Source organism: Oryzias latipes, chromosome 16, assembly GCF_053564925.1.
Source record: "Oryzias latipes strain Hd-rR chromosome 16, Olatipes_Hd-rR_3.1".
NCBI classification, from domain to species: domain Eukaryota; kingdom Metazoa; phylum Chordata; class Actinopteri; order Beloniformes; family Adrianichthyidae; genus Oryzias; species Oryzias latipes.
In genome coordinates, this window is record NC_136252.1 from 16,985,282 (window position 1) to 17,008,217 (window position 22,936).

Here is a 22,936-nt window from a genome sequence, read left to right on the forward strand (position 1 = left end):
TAAGCAGGGCGCCACCTTGCAGTATAAATGCAGGTTGTTGGGACAGAAGTGTGAATATTTGATTTAAAAGTCTATATCAGGGAAGGCATTCAATGTTTTATTGTGTACCATGTTTGTGAGGCTTTAGTTTATGTTTTAAACAGTTAGAATTTAAAAAAAATTCTAAAGTCCCACTCAGTCCCGCTTTTTAAATCTGCATTTTTCATCTGCTCCCGATTCACAATGATTTGAATATAGAAATACTCAGAAACATAATGTTGAGCCTAAAATTCCACAAGAACATTTTAAATACACCAAAAACACAATTGTCATTGGAGTGGGTCTTTAATGATTTCAGGAACCTGTTTGGACCCCTGCAGACATGTGTGATATTCTCTTGTTGTCTTTTGTTTATATTTAAAAACAGCCCATTGGAGGAAGACCTGATTGGAAACAGAGTTGCTGTTTGAACCGTCTGCACACCTCAGGAGAACAAATAATGTACCATAGGAAATATAACAACACTTTGAAAATCAGAATAGTCCCGAAGAAAGCCATACAAAAAATGCTGACGTGCCAAACTGGCTTTAAAGGTAAGCAGTGCTTTTTTTTTTTGCGTGTTTGTGCATTTCTTTCCTGTACGTCTGTGAACTCACTGACCTTCTCAGCACCACACAAGTGCGCTTCTGCTTTGTTTTTGAAACCTGACAATTTCAGCGCATGTCCCTGCAGCTACCACTCCCTCTGCGACCGTCTGTTTCTCTGTTTGTCAGAATACAAAGGGAGAAGAGACACAGAGGTCTTCAAAGACATCTGAGTACTGTAATTTCACCTCCGGCAAACCTGCCAAAATGTCCCTTTCCTCCCTCCAGTCTCCATGTTTTTTCCTCTCTGTGTCTCCTCACCTCCTCTGTCTTTGTTTTTCTGCTTTCTCTCATGGCTTCACTCTTTCTCCCATCGACCCCCCCCCCCCCAAAAAAAAATAAAATAAATAAAAAACCATACCTCAGGTACACCTGGCTGGCTGCTTAGGGCTGACACTTTAAAGACACTGGCTTCAGCTTCTGCTGCAAGCGGAATATCAATATCTGCCTCGTGCACATACTTACATTCACTCCATGTTCCAGAGAAACATGAAGTCACCAAATCTGCCAGCCCCCTCACTTTATATCCCCTCCACCACAAACCCACCTGGCGCAGGAAACTCAGTCAGAGCAGACATTAATGAAGGCCACACCTGCCATTTTCCCAGCTGAGCCGATGGAGGGTCCTTCCAACATACGAGCAAAAAAAAAAAAAAAAACCTCTTTCCACGTTTCTTAGCGGTACAATGGATTCTTTTTTTTCCTTTCCAAATAATGTGTCTTGAGTGTGTTGGGTACATCAGAAGAATGTTAAGCAGCTAACTGTAAGCCCCTTAAGACCACAGTGCTGCTTGTGCAACAGTTTATATACAGAAACCCAAACACACTCGATTTTAAACAGCCCCCCCACACAGAAACACACACCCTCCTCATCCCCGGGCACCTCACCTGATCGCTGTTTTTTCTTCCATGTATCCCTGATTTTTATGTTTAGTTTGTTTGTTTTTCACTGAACACTCCTCTGTAGAAACCTTTTTCATTTTCTTGACGCAGTGCGCTAATAACTAAACTTTTCTGTTGTTTATAAAAGCCTCATGAGCAGGGTCCAAACAAAGCAGAAAGTGAAATACAGTGATGGTGGTTCATGTGGTTATTGCAATGATAACCGTGCGTTGCAGACAAAGTGGAGGAACAAAGTCGGTCTGCTACTTGGCAATTTGCATAACGTTGGCCTGACACCTAGTGGATGGAAAGATTTCATATGAAATCTGACGTGAAGATGAAATAAACCTTCATTTCAAGCTCTGTTCTCCTTTAATGAACCAAAGGAATCTCCATTTAGGAACATTGACCACTTTGCTACAATAACATCAGGGAAAGTGTAAAAGCTCCCCAAATATGTTATGATTATTATTACTTACCTCATGCTGCAAAAGTAATTCAGAAGTTTTGTTCAGTTTTATAACTGTCACTAACCAGTGGGGTCTTCAAATGGAAAAATCCACTTAGAAGGCTGGATTTTTCTCAATAAAACCTGCCCACGTCAAGTGTTGATGCTTCTGGTTTAAGTGGCTGTAAGGATTTCAGTGCAGCCTAAATACTACCGCATCTTTCAAAGCAATGACTCATTCAATGAAAAACTCAAGGACACAAATCAAAGTGCAGTGGCCACACTCGTGTGGAAGCAAAGCGAGCTGGGGCTGGAAACCTCAGCGAGCTCAGTCAAGCGCGGAATCGGCACCCAAGCAAAGCTATCTAAGCAGACATGACAGAGTGTCAGTGGCGTGCACTTCAGCCTGAAAATTTACAAATCAACAACAAGAGAGACATTTTTCTGAGAAGCTTCCAGTTGAAAGGAAAACAAGTCAAACCAAATCCATGGCAAGGCTGTTTGAAAAGGTGCTGGTGGCCAATAAGATCCCTAAGAAGCAGGATTTACAAGCAGGGTTCCTTTTTAGTTCACATTGATTTAATAAAAAAGGCCTTAACTAAGCACACAAAAGTAAAAAGTGATCATTATATCTGCTTAGATGGAAATAAGATTTCCAATCTCCAACTTTAGGCCAAACCAGCCTTTTTTTTTCATTTCAAAGCAATTCACCCTTAATAGCTGTATTATAAAACACAGCAGAAGGCATAACAAATGTTTGACAGAAATGTTATATTTGTCCTAAACTGAAGAGAAGCAGCAAATACAGTTTGGACTTGATGTCCACTTTGCTGTTAATTAGTATTTAAGTCTATTACATTTTGACAATGATAAAGATTAGCAGTTTCTGGTAATGCTGTGCTGCAAAGTTTGCAAAAAGGCTCCTGTTTGAAATAGAAATTATTAACTACAATTGACTTCTTCTTTATGAGGTGACTATAGCCTGTTTAAAAAATGGAGGGTTTTACGCCAATGATCTGTACGTAGTTTGATGTTAAAGGGTAAACTTGATTTAGTCAAGTCATTCTCAGTGTTAACACAATGACCCCCCCCCCCCACACACACACACAAATCATTGTTGATGATGTGTTTTTAACGATATTGTAACTTGTTTTTGTGACAACACACAAAAATGCCAAATTGCTATCTTGTTTGCTGGAGCAGTAGACTGAGGGTTGCAGACTCAAACAGACTGAATGAACTGATCTGAAAGGTGCTGTATGTGGTGGGAGTGAAGGACAGGACTCCTAAGAGACAGTGGAGCATCCTGGATAACTCCAACCATCTATTCCGTCTGCTCCTGGACCAATGCAGGACCACATTAACAGCTAGACTAAGCTTTACCTTGACAAGAACTTAGTGCCACAGAAGGTCTTTTCTTCTTGTGGCAAAACAATTGTGCAACCCTTTTAAATGTACAAACTTCTTTAACCCCCTGACAGCATAGTATGTATCATTTTATACACTGCTAATTTGCTCTGCACTGTTTTTTTTAAACCACTTTTTGTTTTTTTCACCCATGTTAAAATTTGATGATAGGTATTTTGCGTAAAAATCCAATTTCCTCCTACAATAAATATAGGATTCTGACTCAGATCAGTATCGCCACTAGATGGTGCTGTTCGGTTATTGCTGCCGTGTTAAAAAGTATAGCTATGGATGTACTTACTTCACAACAGCTGTGCAGCTGATTAGACACCCTCACATGTTTTTGTATCATTCATTACCCCATAAACTGAAGCAGCAAGAATTTAAACTGACGAATGGGTTGCGCAACATTTATTCAGCTGCACTCAAGCAGTCATGGCGACTGAATCCTCTGTTTGTGTCTGATTTGTAGAGCTCAGTAAACAAGCTTGAGTACAAGGAGAAACATGCCTCGTCGGTGACTGCGATAAGTGTTTTGCTTTTATTGTTTCTTTTTGCCCACATATGAGAAACACACTTTCATTTTGCTCCAGCTTTAAGGCCCAGGCAGTCAATAACATTGCCACCTTGTGGGATGTTCTCCACATAAGCTGCTGCAAATAAGAATGTTTGTGTCTATAGAAGCATGACACAAATAATATGTAAATGAGCAGGAATGCCGATATGCAAGCATCAGTTGTGGACACAGTTAAATTAGGATGAATCGTTGCTAAAACAAAATGGATACGTTTTCATTTTTTCCAAGGCCCGTGTTAAACTCTTCTCATCTATTTCCATTTACTTTCATTTGAATATTGCTACACTTGGTATGCTTGGAGGCCCAGCCAGAAACATTTTACTTGGTCTTGTTCCCTTCAATTGAACGCTGATCTCCTCAAACCTCTGTGTTTATGTTGCTGCTGCAGTAACACGATCCAGCTTTTCCATCTCTGCGTGTTCCAGCATCAAGCCAGCACCTGACAGATTTAGTGTCATCAAGTGTCACTGCTGTATTATCATCAAAAACATGTCCCAGATAGAGAAAAAGATGACTGGGGGATTGAAAAAAAGAAAGAAAGCTTGACTGTCTATGTGAGAAAGAATGAAAGGAAGATGGGTGGAAAAGTAAAAGTCAGAAAAACAACAGAAAAGAGAGTCATTAGGTTCTGAGATCAGACAGATACTGGGAAACCTTTCTGACATGTCACATGTGAGTCTGCAGTGGTCCTGCCAAGAGAGGCTCTATTTTTAGGGGAGGAATGTACACAGGCCTCGTGGAAAGAGACCACGACAACAAACAGCATGCAACCCGTGCCCTACAAAGAGGGAGGCACATAGAGTTGCAGAGCATCACCAACAGGAAAACATCAAGAAATTGAGATTTGTTCTGAGAATTTGCCCTAAAGAAAGCATAATCCAAGGAGTACTATCTGAGAAAAGAAAGGATACAGGTAAGAGCTACTTTGTAGTGAAGCATCTCAATATGCAAAGAGCAACTGCCTGTCTACTGAAGCTATGCGAAAATCACTGTATTATTTGGCGCCACAATACTTTTAAAACTCAACTTTTCTTTTTGAAGACTTCAAACTCAAATGTTGCATGAAATGGATTCAGAAAAGATTCAACCAACTCTTGAAGGGTGCTGATACCCAGATGCAGCAAAACGAATGCATGACGGCTGCACAGAAGAGAAAATGTGCATTTGTAAAATGTGCATTTGTTTTTGCAACAATTGTGTTGTCACATGTGCTCTGTTCATGAAGATATAACATGCAGAATAAAGCCCAAGTAACAGTTAATGTTCTAAAGCCATGCATTAAGGAACTAGCAGTTGAAAGTTGAGCTAACAAAACAGACTGATGCTTTGGTTTCAAGTTCTCCACATAGAATTTTGTTCCAGATAGGCTTTTAAAGAACATGAAAATCCAACACTGTTTCAATGTGATTGACACCTAAATGGTTTTACACTTTGTTGCCTTCCAGCATGGAGACACCTCAGACTGAGGTCCACCACTACAGAGACAAGGAGCAGTCTTCCAGTCTGCTTTTGCAGCTCAACAGACTGAGACAGGAGAACATCCTGACTGATGTGTTGCTGTGTTCGGGCACCACTCAAATCCCCTGCCACCGGGCTGTCCTGGTGTCCAGCAGTCCGTACTTCAGAGCCATGTTCTGCCACGACTTTGCGGAGAAACAGAAGACCAAGATTGACCTAAAGGGCATCTCACCAACCATTCTGAGCAGCATCGTCGACTATGTGTACACCGGCCTCGTTAGTCTCAGAATGGATGTTGTGCTCCCTCTGATGCAGGTGGCGTCCATGTTGCAGTACATCCGTCTTTTTGAGATCTGCTCAAGTTTCCTTCAGGAGCACCTAATTCCAGACAACTGTTTAAGCATGATAAGACTTTCTGAAATCATGAACTGTAGCAGTTTGAGAGTAAAAGCAAAAGAAATGGCCATGAAGAGCTTCTCTGAAGTGTCAGCATGTGAAGACCTGTGTGAGCTCTCCCTGTCAGAGCTGATGGGGTACCTGGATGATGACAATCTTTGCGCAGAGGAAGAGCAGGTCTTTGAGACGCTTGTTGCTTGGATCCACCATGACCCCATGTCCAGGCGTAGGACCATCAGTGACCTTTTCAAAAAGGTTCGCCTTCGACACATCCACCCAACCTACCTCTTCCAGTTTATAGCAAATGACCCTCTAATCCAGTCCTCCACCCTCTGCACTGAGCTCATAGACTCTGTGAGACGCCTCATGTTTTGCGTCGACTTAAAATGCATCCAAAACTTTGCTGTTGACTTTTCACCTCTCTGGCACGCCCCCCGCCGATGCACCTACCAAGAAATGTTGGTGGTGATTGGAGGGAGGAAGAATAGCGAGCAGACTTCAAGGGAGGCTTTAGCCTTCGATGAGAGTAGCCAGAGATGGAAATTGCTCGCTAAAGTGCCCGTTCGTCTTCACAAACCATCCTACGTCGCGCTTCACAGCGTCCTGTATGTAATCGGAGGCTTGACCACAAACACAAAGCACAGCCAAGTCAGCAAAAGCGTCTACACGCTGTCTCTCAAGAGCAACCAGTGGCGAACTGCAGAGTCAATGCTGGAGCCACGCTTTGCCCACCAAAGCGTATCATACCTGCACTTTATTTTTGTCCTGGGGGGTCTCGGACCAGACAGACGATTAACAAGCAGTGTTCAAAGGTACGATTTTCCTTCAGCACCTCTATAAGTATAAGAAAATGCACTATTGAAAGTTGACAACATTATTATAATGACCTTTAAAGGTACAACAGTATGTTCAATCAATGGGAGTGGATAGCGCCCATGCCGGAAGCCGTCCTACACCCTGCAGTTGCAGCAACAAACCAGAGGATCTACGTATTTGGAGGAGAGGATGTTTTGAAGAACCCTGTCAGATTGATACAGGTAGGGGTTGCTTGGACTGTCATGTTTCTTTTAGGGAAAAATGTATTATGCTTCTTTGCTTAACCTGTGCCTCCTGACCGCCACTGCAGGTGTATCACATAGGCCGGAACATGTGGTCTAAGATGGAAAACAGAACAGTGAAAAATGTGTCCGCTCCAGCTGTTGTTCTGAAGGAATTAATCTACATCGTTGGAGGTGGGTGGTGGAGCTGTGATTGATAACACATAAGGACATTATTTCTAAAAACATGAAAATCTAATGTGATAAATCATTAATAATCTAAATCGAGTCAAAGAAAAATTAAACTAAAATAGTTTCATACTACACGTTAATAAAAACAGAATAGCAAGGCCATAAGGCAGCGTCACACAGCCAACTCTTACATTTTACACAAATGAAATTTGGTCTTTCGTAAAACATTCGTGATATCGATAATTCATGAGTGTTCCTTATGTTCGTCATTCATTGATGTGTGCAGATATCCATATAGGGTTTTGGCCAACAGGGATTTACGTGAATTCGGTTTGAAGCTGTTCAAAAAAAAATTTTGAGGTGAGAATTATACAGTTTCTGCATATTTTACGTATAGTTGAATTATTATATTACGCAATTATGCATGATTTTTGTGAAATGCATAGCCAAATATGTGACTTTAATGACCCTTCCATGTATATCTAACAGACTTTTCACGCATGTACCACCGATGTATAAGTCCTATATCATCTATACAGCGCACATATCATGTTCAAATTATATCATTTATGCACAAATCTTTGGGCCAGATTTGGCTTTTACGTTGATTCATGTGTTCTTTGTGTGGATTATTTGTAATTCCTAGTTTTAATGTAGGTTTTTTTGTTATACATCTGTGAAAATTTCACATGAAGACCCCAACTTTTCTCATTTATTTCATGTATTTTCACGTCTGACCAATTTTCCTCCATGCAATATGCACAAAATGTACTTATGGCTGTGTGACATTGCCTTTAAAAACACAATTACAAAGCATACATTTCTAAAACACAACAATAGGGCAACAACTTTATTAAAAGCTGATCCTTTTATTAAGATTATGAAACAGGTTTTACATAATAAAGACTGCATCATTGCAAAAGCCTATCCCTCTAACATTAATTTCTCCACTGACGCAGGATACACTAGGAGAATGCTAGCATACGACGCCAAGACCAACCGCTTCACCGTGTGTGCCAACCTGAAAGAGAGGAAGATGCACCACTCAGCCATTGTTCTCAACAACAAACTCTATATCACGGGCGGACGCTACCTCACAGGACAAGATGATGTGGAGGACTCTAACTCCTTTGAGGTCTACGACTCACTGACAGACTCTTGGACGTCAGCAGGGAGCTTGCCACACAAACTGTTTGACCACGGCTCTGTGACTTTGACGTGTGTCTCAGAGACTCGAGCGAAACAGAACTAACAGAGGCCAATTGTGTAACAAGATGCTTGTTTTTTATTTATTTAAAAGGGACTTCACTTTCTGATTTTGAGACAATACATAACTAATGTCTATGTAAAACAATGTTGACTTCTGAAAAGGTGATTTTCTTATTTAAACTATTTTCTATGTTTTTATCCATATTTCTTTCACCTCAGGTTTAAACCTGCTTAACTTTGGAAAAGGTAAAAATGTAATTTTAATTTTTTGACAGTTTTCACTGGAAAAGTGTCAAGTTGTCAATCTCCCGGTTGAATGGTGTTTGGTTTGGTCCACGGTGTGAGGCCTGAAGTCTGATAACACAGTTTCTCCAGTGAATACTTACTGAACTGAATGTGATAAGTCTGCAGAACAATCTGTTGGAACATGTAGCCCATGTCCACTAATGCTTTTGTATTTTTGTTTTCGGGTTTATACGTTTGTTTTTGTACGTAATAAACACATTTCTTTCCAACATATAGACCTTCTCCGTTTCTCTAATTATAGTATGTAACAGCAGTGCTTAGTCAGCTGAGGGGATATTTGAGCAGCACACGTGTTGCTTATGTCTCACTTTATGACTGTTTGATCCCCCTCCTAGTGTGTCCATCAAGGACATAAATGTGTCCAGACAGGTTTCTGCACTAAACACAGGGGACACAAGAAAACACAGAAAGAACATTTGATCAAGAGATGGAAAACATCATTAGACAAATAGATGTTTCACGCATACAATGATCCTATGGATGCAATCAGATACTTGTCTCTCATTTGATGTGAATGAATGAGTTTATAAGAAGTACAAAGCAGTTGATCGGATGTTTTTGTTTCTGCCAGCGAATGGCATACAGGGGTGAGAGGGTGAGAGAGGTGATGGGAGGGGCTGGAAAAACTACAGGTGATCTGATGTTATTTCGAGTAACAAACAAGGGAACAAGCATTACATGTGGGGCGTAGGGCTCTGTTTGCCAGAGCGAGAACTGGCAGATCTGAGGGAAGACTAGAAACCTAAGTGCCCCATTTCACAACAGAGAACCTGCGAGAGTGATGAAAGTCATGCAGGAGGAGCAGCAACAGGTGGAGGAGGTGGTTGAGAGGGTGCAGGAACGTGTTTGTTTGTGCGTCTGCTTCCGTGTAGTTTGGAGAGTTCGAGCAGGACTGGCCAGCTGTCATCTCTCTTTACCACATCAGCTGTGGCGATGGAGAAATCTGTGGGAGGAGGACACAAGTATCGACATTCAAAACCTGTTCTAGTTAGATAACAAGTCTGTATTTCCCAGACATAAATAAATAGATGCATACTACTGACACAAAAAAAAGAATTTAGACAACAGCAATCTAATGCTGATCTGAACTAAACATGCCAAAACTTTCTGAATCTCTGTAGAATATACTGAGAAATCTTTCTCATTTTGTCTATTGTGTGACATTATTGTTCCTCCTATTGTTGTTAGGCCACATTGTTTACAATCATCAAGCAATTTTGGGGGTTTAAAGTCCCACTCCAATCATTCCTTTGATCTAAAAGCGGTCCCAGTGGTCTTTTAATTACGGTTATTCAGAATTACGATTAGGATTGCGATTATTTGTCATGTTTTCTAGGACATAGTTTCTGCGAAGTGGCAGTAGTTTATCAGAAATTTCCCTCTGACTTGTGGCAGGACTGTTGGCCCGGATTTAGTCCGACCCCACTTCCTTTCACCCATTTGTTTACATGCTCTCTCGCTAATGGCCCACTGACTGTAGCTTCTACATTACAACTAAAACTACAGCCTTTTTCCAAATCATTTTTTGTCTTATCCTGATTCACAGCAAATTGAATATAGAAAAAGTCACGATTTTCAGCTTCATTTTCTTTACATTTGTCCAGACAAAAATGAGAAAAACGCCACAAGAACTTGTTAAAAACACAATTTTCATCAAATTATGTCTTTAAAAAAATATTTAAAATTTAACCAGAACTTGTAAAAGTAACTTTTGAGCATGTTTGATAATTTTATTGGAATATTTGGTGTAAGACATAAAATATGGCATTATTATTCACTATAGAATAGTGCGTAAACACCTTGTTTGAAAAAAAAAAATACACACAAGATGAGGTACATACGTTTTACCATGTTTTTTTTATCTTTTAAATCAAATTCAGGAATTTTTATTTCAACTAATATGGTTTTCTAAATATGACCTATTTAAAATTTATGAACAGTGTTGACTTTTGCTTTCTGAGAATAAAAGGTGAACTAACAAAATGCATGACTCTATTTGTTTTTCATTCTGCAGAGTAGAAATTTCTACTAAAAATAAGGGGTGCATTTAAATGCAATATCTGATTTAACTGAAAGGTTGTAGACTTTTCTTGGTATGAAAGATTATGCTTTATATTTCTATTTAATAAAAAGAAGGATGCATTTTTCTTTAGATAGTGGGTTGGGCGGCACGAGATTTTCACACAAAGATTAGCCATCAAAAATCCTACCCAGTGAAAAAATACCTGAAAGGAATTTGTCATGTCCCTAAATCAAATCATTGAGTTTGTTTTAGTATCAAAACAAAATATCAGAACAGTGTAAGCTGGAAAAGGATGTTACTCATTTTTTAAAAAAACATCTAAAAAGGCAAACATCTATATGTACATTACTCCAGTGTTTAAGACTAAAATCTAACAGACATGAAAGGTCTTCATACAAAGGGTGTTGTTAGAGGAGCAGCATAAACTGCATTACCTTAATGGTGATTCATGTGACTCTGATTAAAGGCAACTATCTAATTCACTGATGCTCATCATTCACTGATTAAACAGAACTAAAAATATCTGTTTGTTAGGTCATTGCACAGTTGTCAACTGACCAGGCACTTGCTGGGACTTTCCATGTCATCCTGTGATTCAACCTGCCCTTTAAATAGTCTTTAAATAGTCTCTCGGGACTCAAAACGCCATCAACAATACCTCAGCAGTTCACACAGCATTAGCCATTTATTCTTAAAGTTCCACCATAGACTGTAAAAAGTCTTCCACTTTCTACCACATGCCTCAACTCTGCTACCCACTAGAGAAACAATTTCAGCTCTTCTGCGACACATATGATCAGTCAGAGCTCTGTCGGCTTATATATCCCTGTCATACACAGTTTTTTTTTTGTCAGATGTCAAATTCTGCACAGCTCATAAACAGATAGTATGACTCTTTGAAATAGAGTGCAATCAAACTCAAAACACAGCCTTGCTGTGCTGAAAGGGGACGGTTCTTGGAAAAAAGACCCCACTCGTTGTCCACAGCATACAGCCACCATGCTTTGTCCCACACACAAGACAGACATTTGTGCACAGCTTCTATAATGAAATTCACAGTAATAAGCCTTTCGAGGACTTTCAGGAAATGTTTTTTAATTATTTTATTATTTTATTGAATTTTATTGTGCTTGTCCTTTATATGACAGATGTGACATTTCTTATTGTCATCAGACTGTCGATGACCAGTCTCACTAACACATCCACTGCGGATGATCTGGAGCTAATATGATCAATGATATGCTGCAAAATCAGTGAGTTGAATAAATTAATATTTTAAAAAGTATTTTCCAATGTAAAAATATTTTTTCCAATACAACCAAAGGGTCTAACTGCTTGACAGAACTTTCATTGCACAAGTCAAAATCAAATCAACTTGGTCAAGGCTCTTTCTGTCTTGGTGGATCAATTACAAATTTAAATACAGTGGTAAACTTCCAGAGATTAGTTTTACAGTCCAAAGTGCATTTTCAAGAAGTTATAATCTATAGGTCAAGCTGTTAGTAAATCAGGGGGACTTTATTGCCATTTTCAAAGTTCAGAGGTCATGACAGAACTCCTCAATGCATGATGTAACGATGCTCATTCTGCAGACAGCTGTGGGAGATGCTAATCAGCCTCATTATTTAAAACACCCGTGATACATCCATACACAACCACAGGCTGGTAATGTTTGAAACTGGTTTGAATGGGAGGCTCATGTTAAACTCAAGCATACTTGAGTAATCCTGCTACAGAACCCTTACATAACAGCTTTCAAAGTTTGTTTTCCTTCAAGTCTATCTCCCCGTTTGATCATTTTTTAAATCCGACTTCCTTGTTGTCTTCTGTGTCCCATCCTCCGTGACATTAAAACGCTCAGATTCCCGATGCCATTTCTCCCCCCTTCCCAGAGGTTTTGCAATGCTTGAGATGGTAAACAAAGCCACGTGTTGCAGCTAAGTTTCCAAAGGGGGCGGGGCCAATGAGCTTCCGGGTTCAGACTCGGAGGATAAAAGCGGAGCTGCGCAGCGTCAACAGTAGGATACAAACCGAGGATAAAACTGCGCGGCCCCAGAACACTTTTACTCTCTGACGCTTTCTACATAAGTTTCAGAATTTTATTTTACTTTTTTTATTTTTATTTTTAAAGATTCGGGATGCCTTTTCTGGGACAGGACTGGAGGTCACCGGGTCAAAACTGGGTCAAAACCGAAGATGGTTGGAAGAAGACAACTTTAGAGGAGAACAATAAAGTCTCGATGGAGAGGTTTGTGCTGAAGCAATGCATTTAGCTGCAGAAGGAGATGTTTTAGCAGACAAAGATTGTGATGGAAGAACTGGCCTGAGTGACACGCTTGTTTTGCTCCTGGTTGCCAGGCTCCCTTTTTCCAAACTGAGCTATTAATAACTTCAAAATAAGAGAGGGGCTTAAAACTTTTGTGCCTGTCTCTTCCAAACCATGGCTCTTATTTTCTCACGCTACATTGCAAAAAACAGGAACCCTAAACAGCTCTTCAAATGTGTGTGTGTGTGTGGGGGATCTTATTAAAAAAAATTTGTGGATGTGGAAAAGTTTTTCTTAAACTATAAGGGTATTTTGGTATTTTTCTTGCAAGACATAAAATGAGACAATTTTTCCTGAAACAAGTCACTTTTTTCAGTGTAAAGGCTTAAATATAGACCTTAACTTTCTGTATCAAGCTACATATTTTCAATTAATCTGTTTGTTTTTCACCTTAAGCTTCTGTAAAGTCAAAGAGGAGGAGTGTTTCAACAAGGAGAACCTGCTGATCTCTCTTGGTTATGAAATGTCTGCAAAGAAGAGGAGAAAAGACTTGATGAACAATAACACCAAAGCACCTTGTGAGTCCCTGCAGTATCCAAAACATACACAAACATCATAATAAAATACAAGATTTCACCTCCAGAAGTATTTTAAGGGGTGTATTGATTATTTATGATCACTCTGCCCACACTTCATGAAGTTGGTCATGAGTCTGAAACTGTATCATGTGTGTGTGTCGGCCTTCTATTTAAACCCATTTTCCCTTCTCCCAGATTTCCACAGGGAAAAGTGGATTTATGTTCACAAGGGAAGCACCAAAGAGGTAAACCATCTCAATTAGTTTCATATTAGCTTTTTCCAATCTCATTTGCCAAACCTGCCAAAGAAAACTATACTCGTGCAGAGAATTGCAATCTAATGCCCCAATAATTAAATTCTCTAAGCGCCATGGATATTGTACGCTGGGAGAGGCCTTCAACCGCTTGGATTTCTGCAGCGCCATCAAGGACACCAGAAGATTTAATTACGTTGTCAGGGTGAGTTCTGGCCTCTTCTCCTGCTATTTTTTTTTCTTGTCTATGTGTTTCTTTCTATGGTTAATGTGTATAGTTGGAGTGGCTGGGAGCCTAAAGGGTGTGTGAGGCACTGCGAGACTTATCACGGCTGAGCAGATAGGCCTCTCAGTGTTGATGATAATGACCCACAGAGTCTGTGTGTGGGTTTTTAAAAAGCCAAAAACACTTTGGCATCTGTTTACTACACAATCCGTTCCAGGAGTCGTTTGTCTTTGTACAGACCTGTCTCTTTCTTTATTCATTTTTTGTGGGTAATTAAAAGTTTCAAATATGATAGTAAGGATTTTTTAATTTAAAATGTTCCTATTTCGACTTTCAGAACATAACTGTTATTTTTAGAGTTTTGTGACATGATCAAAAACAAAGATCCACTTTTCTCCAAGCAATTGTAACGACATGCTGCATTTGCTGCACACTGGAAATGGGGGAAAGATGTGTTTTGTGGTCTCCTATGTTGCTCAAGAGGCTTTTGCAACTCTGGAGGTTTAAAAACTCCCCCTGATGGTTACCTGGTGACTTCAGACTCATTTTCAACAAGCCTTTGGGAAGGATTTCACTAACCTTTGCAGTGTTGTGTGGCTAAGCCTAAGAGAACAATATGGCAGTGTAACTCTAGTGTCCGGCCTGGACACAGTGTGCTAGGTCACTGCTCTTCACTGCCGCACCATTTCCAGGTTCGTTTAACTTGGTCTCAGTTACACAGATCATGTTCTTTCAGATGGACACGTGGTTGTCTCTGATCTTGGGGAGCTTATGAATGAAGGGTATTTCAAGGAAAGTGATCAGCGAAGCACGTTTCTCTGTATAAAAGGGAAAAACTTTGAAATGCTGAGGTGCAGCTGCATCCAAAAGGACGGGAGATAAGGGTTTAAGGAATATTCATGAAAGTAGCAGACAGGAGGGAATGTGGAAGCTTGGCAAAGCTGGTTTAGGAGAAAAATTCATCACTATGAAGCTTTATTGGACTTTATAAAAGCCTCCACATTTATTTTGGTTCTACTTGGGATATTTCTTGATACTTATCTCCAGCAGGAAACTTTTAATGCTTCTCTTTTGGGGCTATAAGTAAGCTGTGTTTGAGCTGGAGTTTCTCCATACCACAGCATCTGTGACATGCTGAGATGTTGTCCTGGAAGTCTCCGTTTGTTCACTCCCCAGTGGCATCTACCAGACAAGTGCGCAGACGCGCATGCACATTCTGTCAGGTGATTTGACTAACCATGACAGGATGATCAGGAGGCCGCTGTGCAGGCTGTCTGGGCCGCCATCAAACACCTTTCCAGTAGCTTCGACTCCCCCTTGAAATGAGTCCAGCCGGAGCCAGGATTTGACTTTTGGGCTTTGTTGAATGCAGCTCCATCTCAAACTAACAACCACGTGGAGCATTCCCATATTTGTCCATGGCAGTGGTTATTGTCAGGAGTGCAAATGCCTTTGTAAGAATGCAGGCTAACGCACGCAGAGCATCCAGGCTGTGGAACAGGGAGTCTCTGCTCCAGACGGGCTGAAATTTATGTTGTTTTTCCCTCTTCTTCTTTTCTGCTGCAGCTTCTGGAGCTTATCGCCAAGTCCCAGCTCCCCTCGCTCAGTGGAGTGGCACAGAAAAACTACATGAATATTCTGGAGAGGGTTGTTCAAAAAGGTGAGCCCTGTCACTCTTTATTTGTTCTTTTAACAGCAGGCAGGTGCCTCAAAGTTTCAGGCTTTCAAACACATGTAAAGCTAATTTAATTGATGTTATAAACTGAAATAATGGGGTTAGAGAGAGGTATAAGACGTAGAATTGGGTTGTTTGCTTTAGCAGGTGAGCAAATGAGTCCAGGCGTCTCTGAAGAGAGATGTAGATTCATGCAGGAGAAAAAACAGACCCTCTTTGCACGCCACAGTGTAAACTGAATGTTCCCTCTGCTAAACACAGTTTTGTGTTTTGTTGGTTTTGGGAAAACCTGCCAAGGATTACAATGACAGACATATTTTTTTTTTAATTGACTCTGCAAATATTAGGTGTTTGCATTGGAACATGTAGAGTTTGAAACTTCTATAAATTTTCATAATAATTGATGTAGAAAACCCTCCACAGTCCTGGATGACCAGCAGAACGTCCGTCCCATCAAAGAGCTGCTGCAGACGCTCTATGTCTCGCTGTGTGGTCTGGTTCAGGACATGGGCAAGTCTGTCCTGGTGGGAAACATCAACATGTGGGTGTACCGCATGGAGAACATCCTGCAATGGCAGCAGCAGCTGGACAACATCCAGATAAACAGGGTTGGTGTCACTAGACTGTCCTACAGAAATGTTTTTTTGAATTTTTTTGGTGTGTGAATTTCCATGGTAACTGTTTCTAATGTCCTCCTCAGCCCACATGCACAGGCATGACTCTGACTGACCTGCCTGCCAGTCTGCAGCTCAGCATTATGGATCGTCTGTCAGATGGCAGAGACCTGGTGAGCCTGGGCCAAGTGTGTCCAGAACTGGGAGTCCTCACAGAAGACCGGCTGCTGTGGAAGAAACTCTGCCATTACCACTTCACAGATCGGCAGGCATGTCATCTTTTTACACATCTGAATAAATCATGAAAGGAGGCAAAGGAACATGCACACTGACGGAGCTCTTAAAGACCCACTCCGATGAAAATCAGGCTTTTAGTATGTTGTTGTGGCATTTTCTCATGACGGAGGACATTTAGAAGGAAAATAAAGCTTAAAATTGCATTTCTGCGTATTTCTTAGTTCTGATCTTTGTGAATCAGGAGCAGACAAAAAAATGCAGTTGGAAAAAGCTAGTAGGTTGCAGAAAAATGGATCCATGTACGTTTTTGTTCTCCACATCCGAGCTGGTGTCTAGCTTAAAACTATACAGCTGTATAGCTCCACTATTGTTTGCCAATTTTGTTGCACCAGTAATGTTAGGTTGGGTTATGAGGAGCTTTAAGATCACGAGAATGGATAAAACAGACGGATGATGGGAAGTGAATAGTCCCGCCACAGCTAAGAGGCAAATTTTTAATGAACCAGCCGCTCTGCATAATCTATGTCCTAGAAAATGACGCAAGCCTTTTGAAACGAGCATAAGACCACTGGAAATGCTTTTACAATAGATCAAAAGATGATTGGAGTGGGACTTTAATGAGAGATGGTTTAAGTCTACCACTTGGGTGTCAATGAATGTTTTTGAATCAATTTTAGGGTTTCTCCTTTGGTCAACTTTTAGCATTTCCTTAAAGTCTGCCTTGTTTTTTTTCTTTAGATTCGCAGACGTTTGATGGTGTCGGATAAAGGCCACCTGGAGTGGAAAAAAATGTACTTCAAGCTGAGCCGCTGCTATCCTCACAGAGAGCAGTACAGCGACACCCTGCACTTCTGCACACACTGCCACATCCTTTTCTGGAAGGTATTTGATTGCTTCTGTCACTTGACTCTACAGCAAAGGTTCAGAGTTTATACATTTGTGTTTTTTATTCATTAACTTTTAACTCGACAAATGATCAAATAAACGTCACCTTGTTTTCAGGATCATCCCTGCACAGCCAACAACCCAGAAAACTGCACCATGTCCCTCTCCCCTCAAGATTTCATCAATCTGTTCAACTTCTGATCCCATCAATCCCTTCTCAACCCAAACAAACCCCAAATGAACTGACACGTTGTACATAGTGTACAGGATTTGTTTTGTATCAGAATGGTATTTAATTGTGATGGGACACAGGCGGCAGGACAACGTTGCAATTTATTATTATTATTATAATTTTATTTGGGGGGAGAGAACAGAAGCTTCTGTGAAGGTTCATTGTTGAATGTGAGTGTGATGAAGAACCATATTATGTTTTTGGGAGAAAAAGGGAGAGCAGCAGAAAGTGAATTCTCAGTATTTGGAGTTCAGTCTTGAATTAATGTAGTTTCTGAAGTTGTTTGTTTAGATTCCCTATTAACAATTTTTTATTTTATTTCAAACCTTAGTTTTAAGTAGGAAAAAGGGGACATTTATTATCTTTTTCTTTTATTGAAATTAGTAGTTAATAGTTCTAATATGAGGCCTACAAATACAGGGCGGTGCAATTTATTTAATGTTTATATATTGTCAGCAGTTGGAATACAGAATAGAAGTTCAGAGTAGCAAATGAGAAATTAATAAGAGTATTTTGTCTGTTTTCACACATTTGTTTTTCACTTTTTTTAAAAAATGGAATTGATATTGCTTTTTGTGTTGTTTTTGTTTGGGTGTTACAGCAGCAGCACTGCAGTAAAACATTACCAAAGATTATTTGTCATAATGTATGGAACTATGCACACTTTTTCAGATCCTGATGCCTTTTTTAAAATTTTTTATTTTACTTGTGACAGGTTACCTTTGGAAGCCTTCCTCTCTCGTTTCGTGCAACCAGCCAGCTAAATGTTTTTACTTATTTATCGAGCCTTTGCACTCTAGGTTTTGAGGAAGTGCACTTTTATTTGTATTCTTTTTAAAGATCCAGTTTACAGCCAAACCTGCCTTAGACACTGCTCAGACACCCAGGAATGGTCTACATGCTATGCAGTACAGTTTCTTTCTGTTGAATAAATAAAATTAAACCTTGATGTTGTCTTTAAGCATCCTGTATTGTCATTTGTTGCGTAAACTTGCTTGAAGGCTTGTGTAACCCTTGTGCTATCTTAGATGACTCCACCCTTACATTGACGTGTTATTCCTACCATTATAAAGGTGGAAAGATTTCATGTAATCCATGGACACCAGTGAGGTTCACAAATCATTGAAGAAAAAAGGTTCAGAGCACTGTCTAGTAGTGGGTCTAGATGACCCAACCCCCAACGTTAAAGTGCCTAGGATAGCACAAGGGTTAAGGGGAAGCAAAACAAGTGGAAGCAGTCCTGCAGGCTTTTGTAGCAAGCTTGCCATCTACTTGTCATGTTGGGAAATGCAACCCAATTGGCATTAACTCATTACAAACTGAGAGGAAACAAAAACAATGTGTTGTAAATACTAAGATTTTTTTGGGGGGGGATTAAATACACATAATAAATTACGTTTAGCACCTTGACTGCTCCAGAGTATTCCATTATATTCAAGTTTTTTCTGTTTTGCTTTAACAATGTGTAAGACCTAAGCATTAAGTTTCAACATAAATTGCAATTTCAAAGAGAACCACTTTTTACTTAACAATTAAAATGCTATAACACTTTGTCTCATTAACTCTAAACTACTTAATTTTTCAAATAGCCTTTTTCAAAAATGTTCCTTCAAAGTTTTGACAACTTTAAAATACCAGCTAATTGAAAACATTACATCAGGTTCAAAACTTCATTTATTCTTTCATAGTGACAGAACAACAACCAAAAAAGTAAAAAAGTAAACTACAGTTTTGGACAGAACAAATGTTAAAAGCAATGTGTTAAGTAAAATGCAATGTTTAAATAAAAAAAGTAAACAATACAAATACTTAATTTTTAAATCTAGAAAATATTTTTAGCACATAAATCTTATGCACACAGCGGTGCAGCATTGCACTTAGTTACTTTTAGCATCTACATGTATTTTGTAAGAGTTAGCACTCGATTTAGAGGCATGATGTGTAGCACTGACAGAAGGCATGAGAGTGCTTTCAAAGCAATAATACACTGGTATTATTTCAAGGCCATAAGAAAGGGAAAGGTCGATTTTGTCCATCCAGTCATCCTGCCACTTTCAACAATATATGTCACAAACAAGCTGGTGGAAGGAAAAGCAATCCCTTCTTTTTTCTTTGAAAGAAATCAGTGTATTTGTACCTTGAAATGAAGAATTCCCCTTGAAATGAATATCTGCTGATGATTTAATCTAAAGTTCTTTGACAAAAACCTCAAAGAAATATCCTTTCCCCTAATACCTCACCGTGATCCTTTAGTTTTTTCTTCTTCTATCATGCAAACATTTTACAGTTCGTGCTCAGCTTATTACATCTATAAGTACATCTTGATGATTTGAACAGATTTCTAGTTTGAAGTATACTAAAAGATTTTATAAATGACAAATAAAACTATGATTTCTGTTGCATAATCAACATTGTACCATCCCTTTTTTTTCAAACGGCGTCTTCAGTGGCAGTTTATTTCCACTGAAGATAATGCAGACGGTAAATTAAACGTAAATGGAGGGAAGCGATTGCAAGCTTGACATATTTTCAGGAGTTCTGCTCAGTTTTTTTTCTTCTTAAATAGTAAATTAGTTGATGAATGCTTCATGAGCAGTTAATTACACACTTGTCCTGTTTGCTTGTTAATGTTCTGTAACCATTCAGCTTTGGCCAAAGATTTCCTTCCTTCCACCCGTAACAGGTCCAGGAGAATGCTGGGGGTGCCAGTCTTTTACACGCCGCAGCCTAGTAGTCTTCACGGTAAACCTTGACCCTTAAATATGCACATAAAGAAACACCAAGAGTCATATTAACTCATAAAACATGCAAATGTTATGCATGTTGGCAAAAAATATATATTTGTAATTTGTAACATTGTATTTAAAACAAAAACTGAGAAAATCCAAGCTTACCAGGGTTGGTAAACATCAAAGAGGTACATTTTCTCTTTCAGAGTTTTGAATAATCCATTCAATTGCATCCCAGCCCTGAAAGTATACACAGAGGGAAACTATTAAAGGGGACACTATGCATTTCCATAGGAAAAATCATGAAAATAATTGCAATAACAATAACTAACAATATGTGCATCCATTTGCCAGAGGAAAGCACGCAGCATAAACAGTGTTTCAACATGTGTGTCTGAGATTACTATTGGGCCACAGTTGCATGCAGAATATAGGAAAATAATCAAAAGAGGAAATGATTTCTTAGGTTGGAAAAAGGCTTAGGCTCAAGTAAAAAAAAATCTTTAACATGTGTTTCCATTATAGATAGAAACGACATAAAAACAGCACAAAGCAAACATTCGACCATTATTTTTGACAGATATTACACCATCTCTCAGTTTTTCAAATGTCTTATTCATGTTACCTGGAAAAGATGTTTTTAGGGTCATTTAAGACTATAATGTTGTTCTTGAGTTATTGTTTTATGTATCCTGGAAGAGTATTTTCACCTGCCAACACAAGCCCAAATCAGGATGGATCCTCTCCCATGCTTTTGAGTTGGAAAGGTTATGCATTATGCATCCTTTAATTGTCAAGTCTACTTTTTAAATAAGAATCAAATGCGCATTTTTAATTTTTTTTAATTGAAATTTTTCTTGAAAAAGGTACAACTTGAGGAATAACAATATAATTTCTAACATATATATTTTTTAAGCAGCATGCCTTATAGCAATATAGTATGTTTCCAGTTTTTAGACCTAAAAAGCATTCCTACATATGACATGTTTGACCACTGACAATAAAATAAACATGAAGTCATCTACTTATTACCTTTCGGGCGTTGGCAGACATACTCCTGACCATCATCCCCTCTAAATAGCTGCTTAGACTGACTCCTTTGACAGTGATGATTGCTTCCTGTGTCAGAACAGTACTAAGGAGAAGGCGAGGGACAAGCACAGGCAGATGGTATGCGATAAAAAGTGTTATCACTGTGACATTTTCCAGGTCTTTTTTCTTTGGATTCCCAAACAACAAAAAAGACAAGATCTAGAAAATGGGCAAAAGAGGAGGACTTACACCCCAGGGTTTTCTGGGTGTGGTCTGTAAAGAAGCCTCTCATCCACTGATATAAGGTTGGTAAGAGTAATCTGTAAAAAACGTCACAACATGAAAGCTATTGAGTCAGAATGCATTAGACTTTGTGGCATGAACTGGGAGAGGAGATGCGACCAAAGCAGTACATTCTGTGGGATCTCACGTTTGTCGAGCACAACTCCATCTTCTTCTCGTCTGGATCAACTATAGAGTGTTCCTTCACATAGGTCTGCGTCTGGTTTGTTCCAAGTATCTACAGACAGGCAAAGTCAAATGAGAGAATGTTTTCCAAAAGCGGTTTGGAAAACAGATTTTCTGTCTGGTTAGTGTGTGAGACTGACCGCACGCACAATACCCGGCAGCCCCCACTCAGTGCTGAGGAGCCTGTGGCTGTGAAGGCGTCCCTCCGCATCCAAAGTACGGTCCAGCACGTCAACCCCTACCACATTGGGGTTCATGGGGTTGGGGTATTTCCTCATGGCAGCCTTAATGACAGTCTCCCAGGGGTAACTAACACAAAAAAACAACAATAAAGACAAATATTTGGACTGGAATAAACAGCAAATTCGATTTTATTGTAACAAACTGACATTTTAGTGGCTGTGCTATTAAGTGTTTATAAAAGGAACTGCAGATATGACACAACAGGAAGAAGTTTACCATGAATCGGTTAGATCCTATTTATAGAAGCAAGCATGCAGTTAGTTGGTAAAGGTGTGAATGAGTCTCCGCCCACATTTATTGAAATAGCGCCTGTAAGACCAACCTGAAAACATGTTCCGTGCTCCAAATCTTCATCATTCAGAAAGCTCTTCTGTCCAAATCAATAAAAAATAAAACCAAACCAGGCTTAAAAACTCCCAAAACTACATTTTACCGGACCACTATCATATAAGGAAATGGGACCGGTAGCAGAACTGGGCCTGATGCGATGAGGCTCGCAATCGTCAGAGAGCCAAAATGCATTTCAACTCCTGTTCTCGTGTGACTGTCGAGTTATCGAGGTAAGGGCCCAAAAAGAAAACACCAGACGATAATTTACGCGTCACGACAACAACGCCCGGAAAACACGAACGGGATAAATAAAGGGGAGACCAGAGAGTAGCCGGTGCATCGGCGGAATGACAAGAATCAAGCACAGGGAATTAAGATACAGGAAGTTGGTCCTGACAGAAAAAATAAAACTCCTGCTGACTTCTCAAGGTTCACCCATACAATTAAATACTATTTGCGAAACGTTTAATGAACATTTTTAAGTTCAACACAGCACAAATCACGGATTTGAATAGTAACCAATTCCAAACAGGACCACTTTCCACACTTTTCCCACATAAACATGTTCACGATACTTTTATTTTGGTACGTAAACAGAGACCAGTCCTC

General features: G+C 39.6%; 3 protein-coding genes across 3 annotated transcripts; 2 read left to right on the forward strand and 1 right to left on the reverse strand.

Moving 5' to 3' along the window:
- The first annotated feature begins 4,697 nt into the window (after window positions 1-4,697).
- LOC101168570 (kelch-like protein 38) lies at window positions 4,698-8,748 on the forward strand. Its single transcript, XM_004078040.5, has 5 exons — window positions 4,698-4,850; window positions 5,383-6,603; window positions 6,687-6,828; window positions 6,918-7,023; window positions 7,980-8,748. Exons 2-5 carry the CDS (start codon window positions 5,384-5,386, stop codon window positions 8,270-8,272), a joined length of 1,761 nt encoding a protein of 586 aa, XP_004078088.1. The 5' UTR covers window positions 4,698-4,850; window position 5,383; the 3' UTR covers window positions 8,273-8,748.
- Window positions 8,749-12,499: 3,751 nt separating this feature from the next.
- Window positions 12,500-18,486, forward strand: fbxo32 (F-box protein 32). Its single transcript, XM_004077769.5, has 9 exons — window positions 12,500-12,806; window positions 13,281-13,402; window positions 13,598-13,647; window positions 13,769-13,861; window positions 15,449-15,542; window positions 15,981-16,165; window positions 16,258-16,440; window positions 17,147-17,290; window positions 17,411-18,486. The coding sequence occupies exons 1-9, from the start codon at window positions 12,697-12,699 to the stop codon at window positions 17,492-17,494; spliced, it is 1,065 nt and encodes a 354-aa protein (XP_004077817.1). The 5' UTR covers window positions 12,500-12,696; the 3' UTR covers window positions 17,495-18,486.
- A 695-nt stretch (window positions 18,487-19,181) lies between these two features.
- prelid3a (PRELI domain containing 3A) lies at window positions 19,182-22,704 on the reverse strand. The gene is made up of 7 exons (XM_004078041.5): window positions 22,320-22,704; window positions 21,895-22,063; window positions 21,717-21,806; window positions 21,536-21,606; window positions 21,287-21,389; window positions 20,420-20,494; window positions 19,182-20,280 (listed from the first exon to the last, which is right to left on the reverse strand). Exons 1-6 carry the CDS (start codon window positions 22,352-22,354, stop codon window positions 20,435-20,437), a joined length of 528 nt encoding a protein of 175 aa, XP_004078089.2. The 5' UTR covers window positions 22,355-22,704; the 3' UTR covers window positions 19,182-20,280; window positions 20,420-20,434.
- Window positions 22,705-22,936: the final 232 nt, after the last annotated feature.

Bases quoted from the DNA above. Each gene is read 5' to 3' on its own strand.
- LOC101168570 (XM_004078040.5), top strand. From the start codon at position 5,384: ATGGAGACACCTCAGACTGAGGTCCACCACTACAGAGACAAGGAGCAG. The intron at 6,604-6,686 runs GTACGATTTTCC...TGACCTTTAAAG, and splicing joins TTAACAAGCAGTGTTCAAAG to GTACAACAGTATGTTCAATC. The intron at 6,829-6,917 runs GTAGGGGTTGCT...CCGCCACTGCAG, and splicing joins ACCCTGTCAGATTGATACAG to GTGTATCACATAGGCCGGAA.
- fbxo32 (XM_004077769.5), top strand. From the start codon at position 12,697: ATGCCTTTTCTGGGACAGGACTGGAGGTCACCGGGTCAAAACTGGGTC. The intron at 13,403-13,597 runs GTGAGTCCCTGC...CCCTTCTCCCAG, and splicing joins CAATAACACCAAAGCACCTT to ATTTCCACAGGGAAAAGTGG. The intron at 16,441-17,146 runs GCATGTCATCTT...TTTTTTCTTTAG, and splicing joins ACCACTTCACAGATCGGCAG to ATTCGCAGACGTTTGATGGT.
- prelid3a (XM_004078041.5), bottom strand. From the start codon at position 22,354: ATGATGAAGATTTGGAGCACGGAACATGTTTTCAG. The intron at 22,064-22,319 runs GTTGGTCTTACA...TTTTTGTGTTAG, and splicing joins AGCACGGAACATGTTTTCAG to TTACCCCTGGGAGACTGTCA. The intron at 21,807-21,894 runs GTCAGTCTCACA...GCCTGTCTGTAG, and splicing joins TGCCGGGTATTGTGCGTGCG to ATACTTGGAACAAACCAGAC.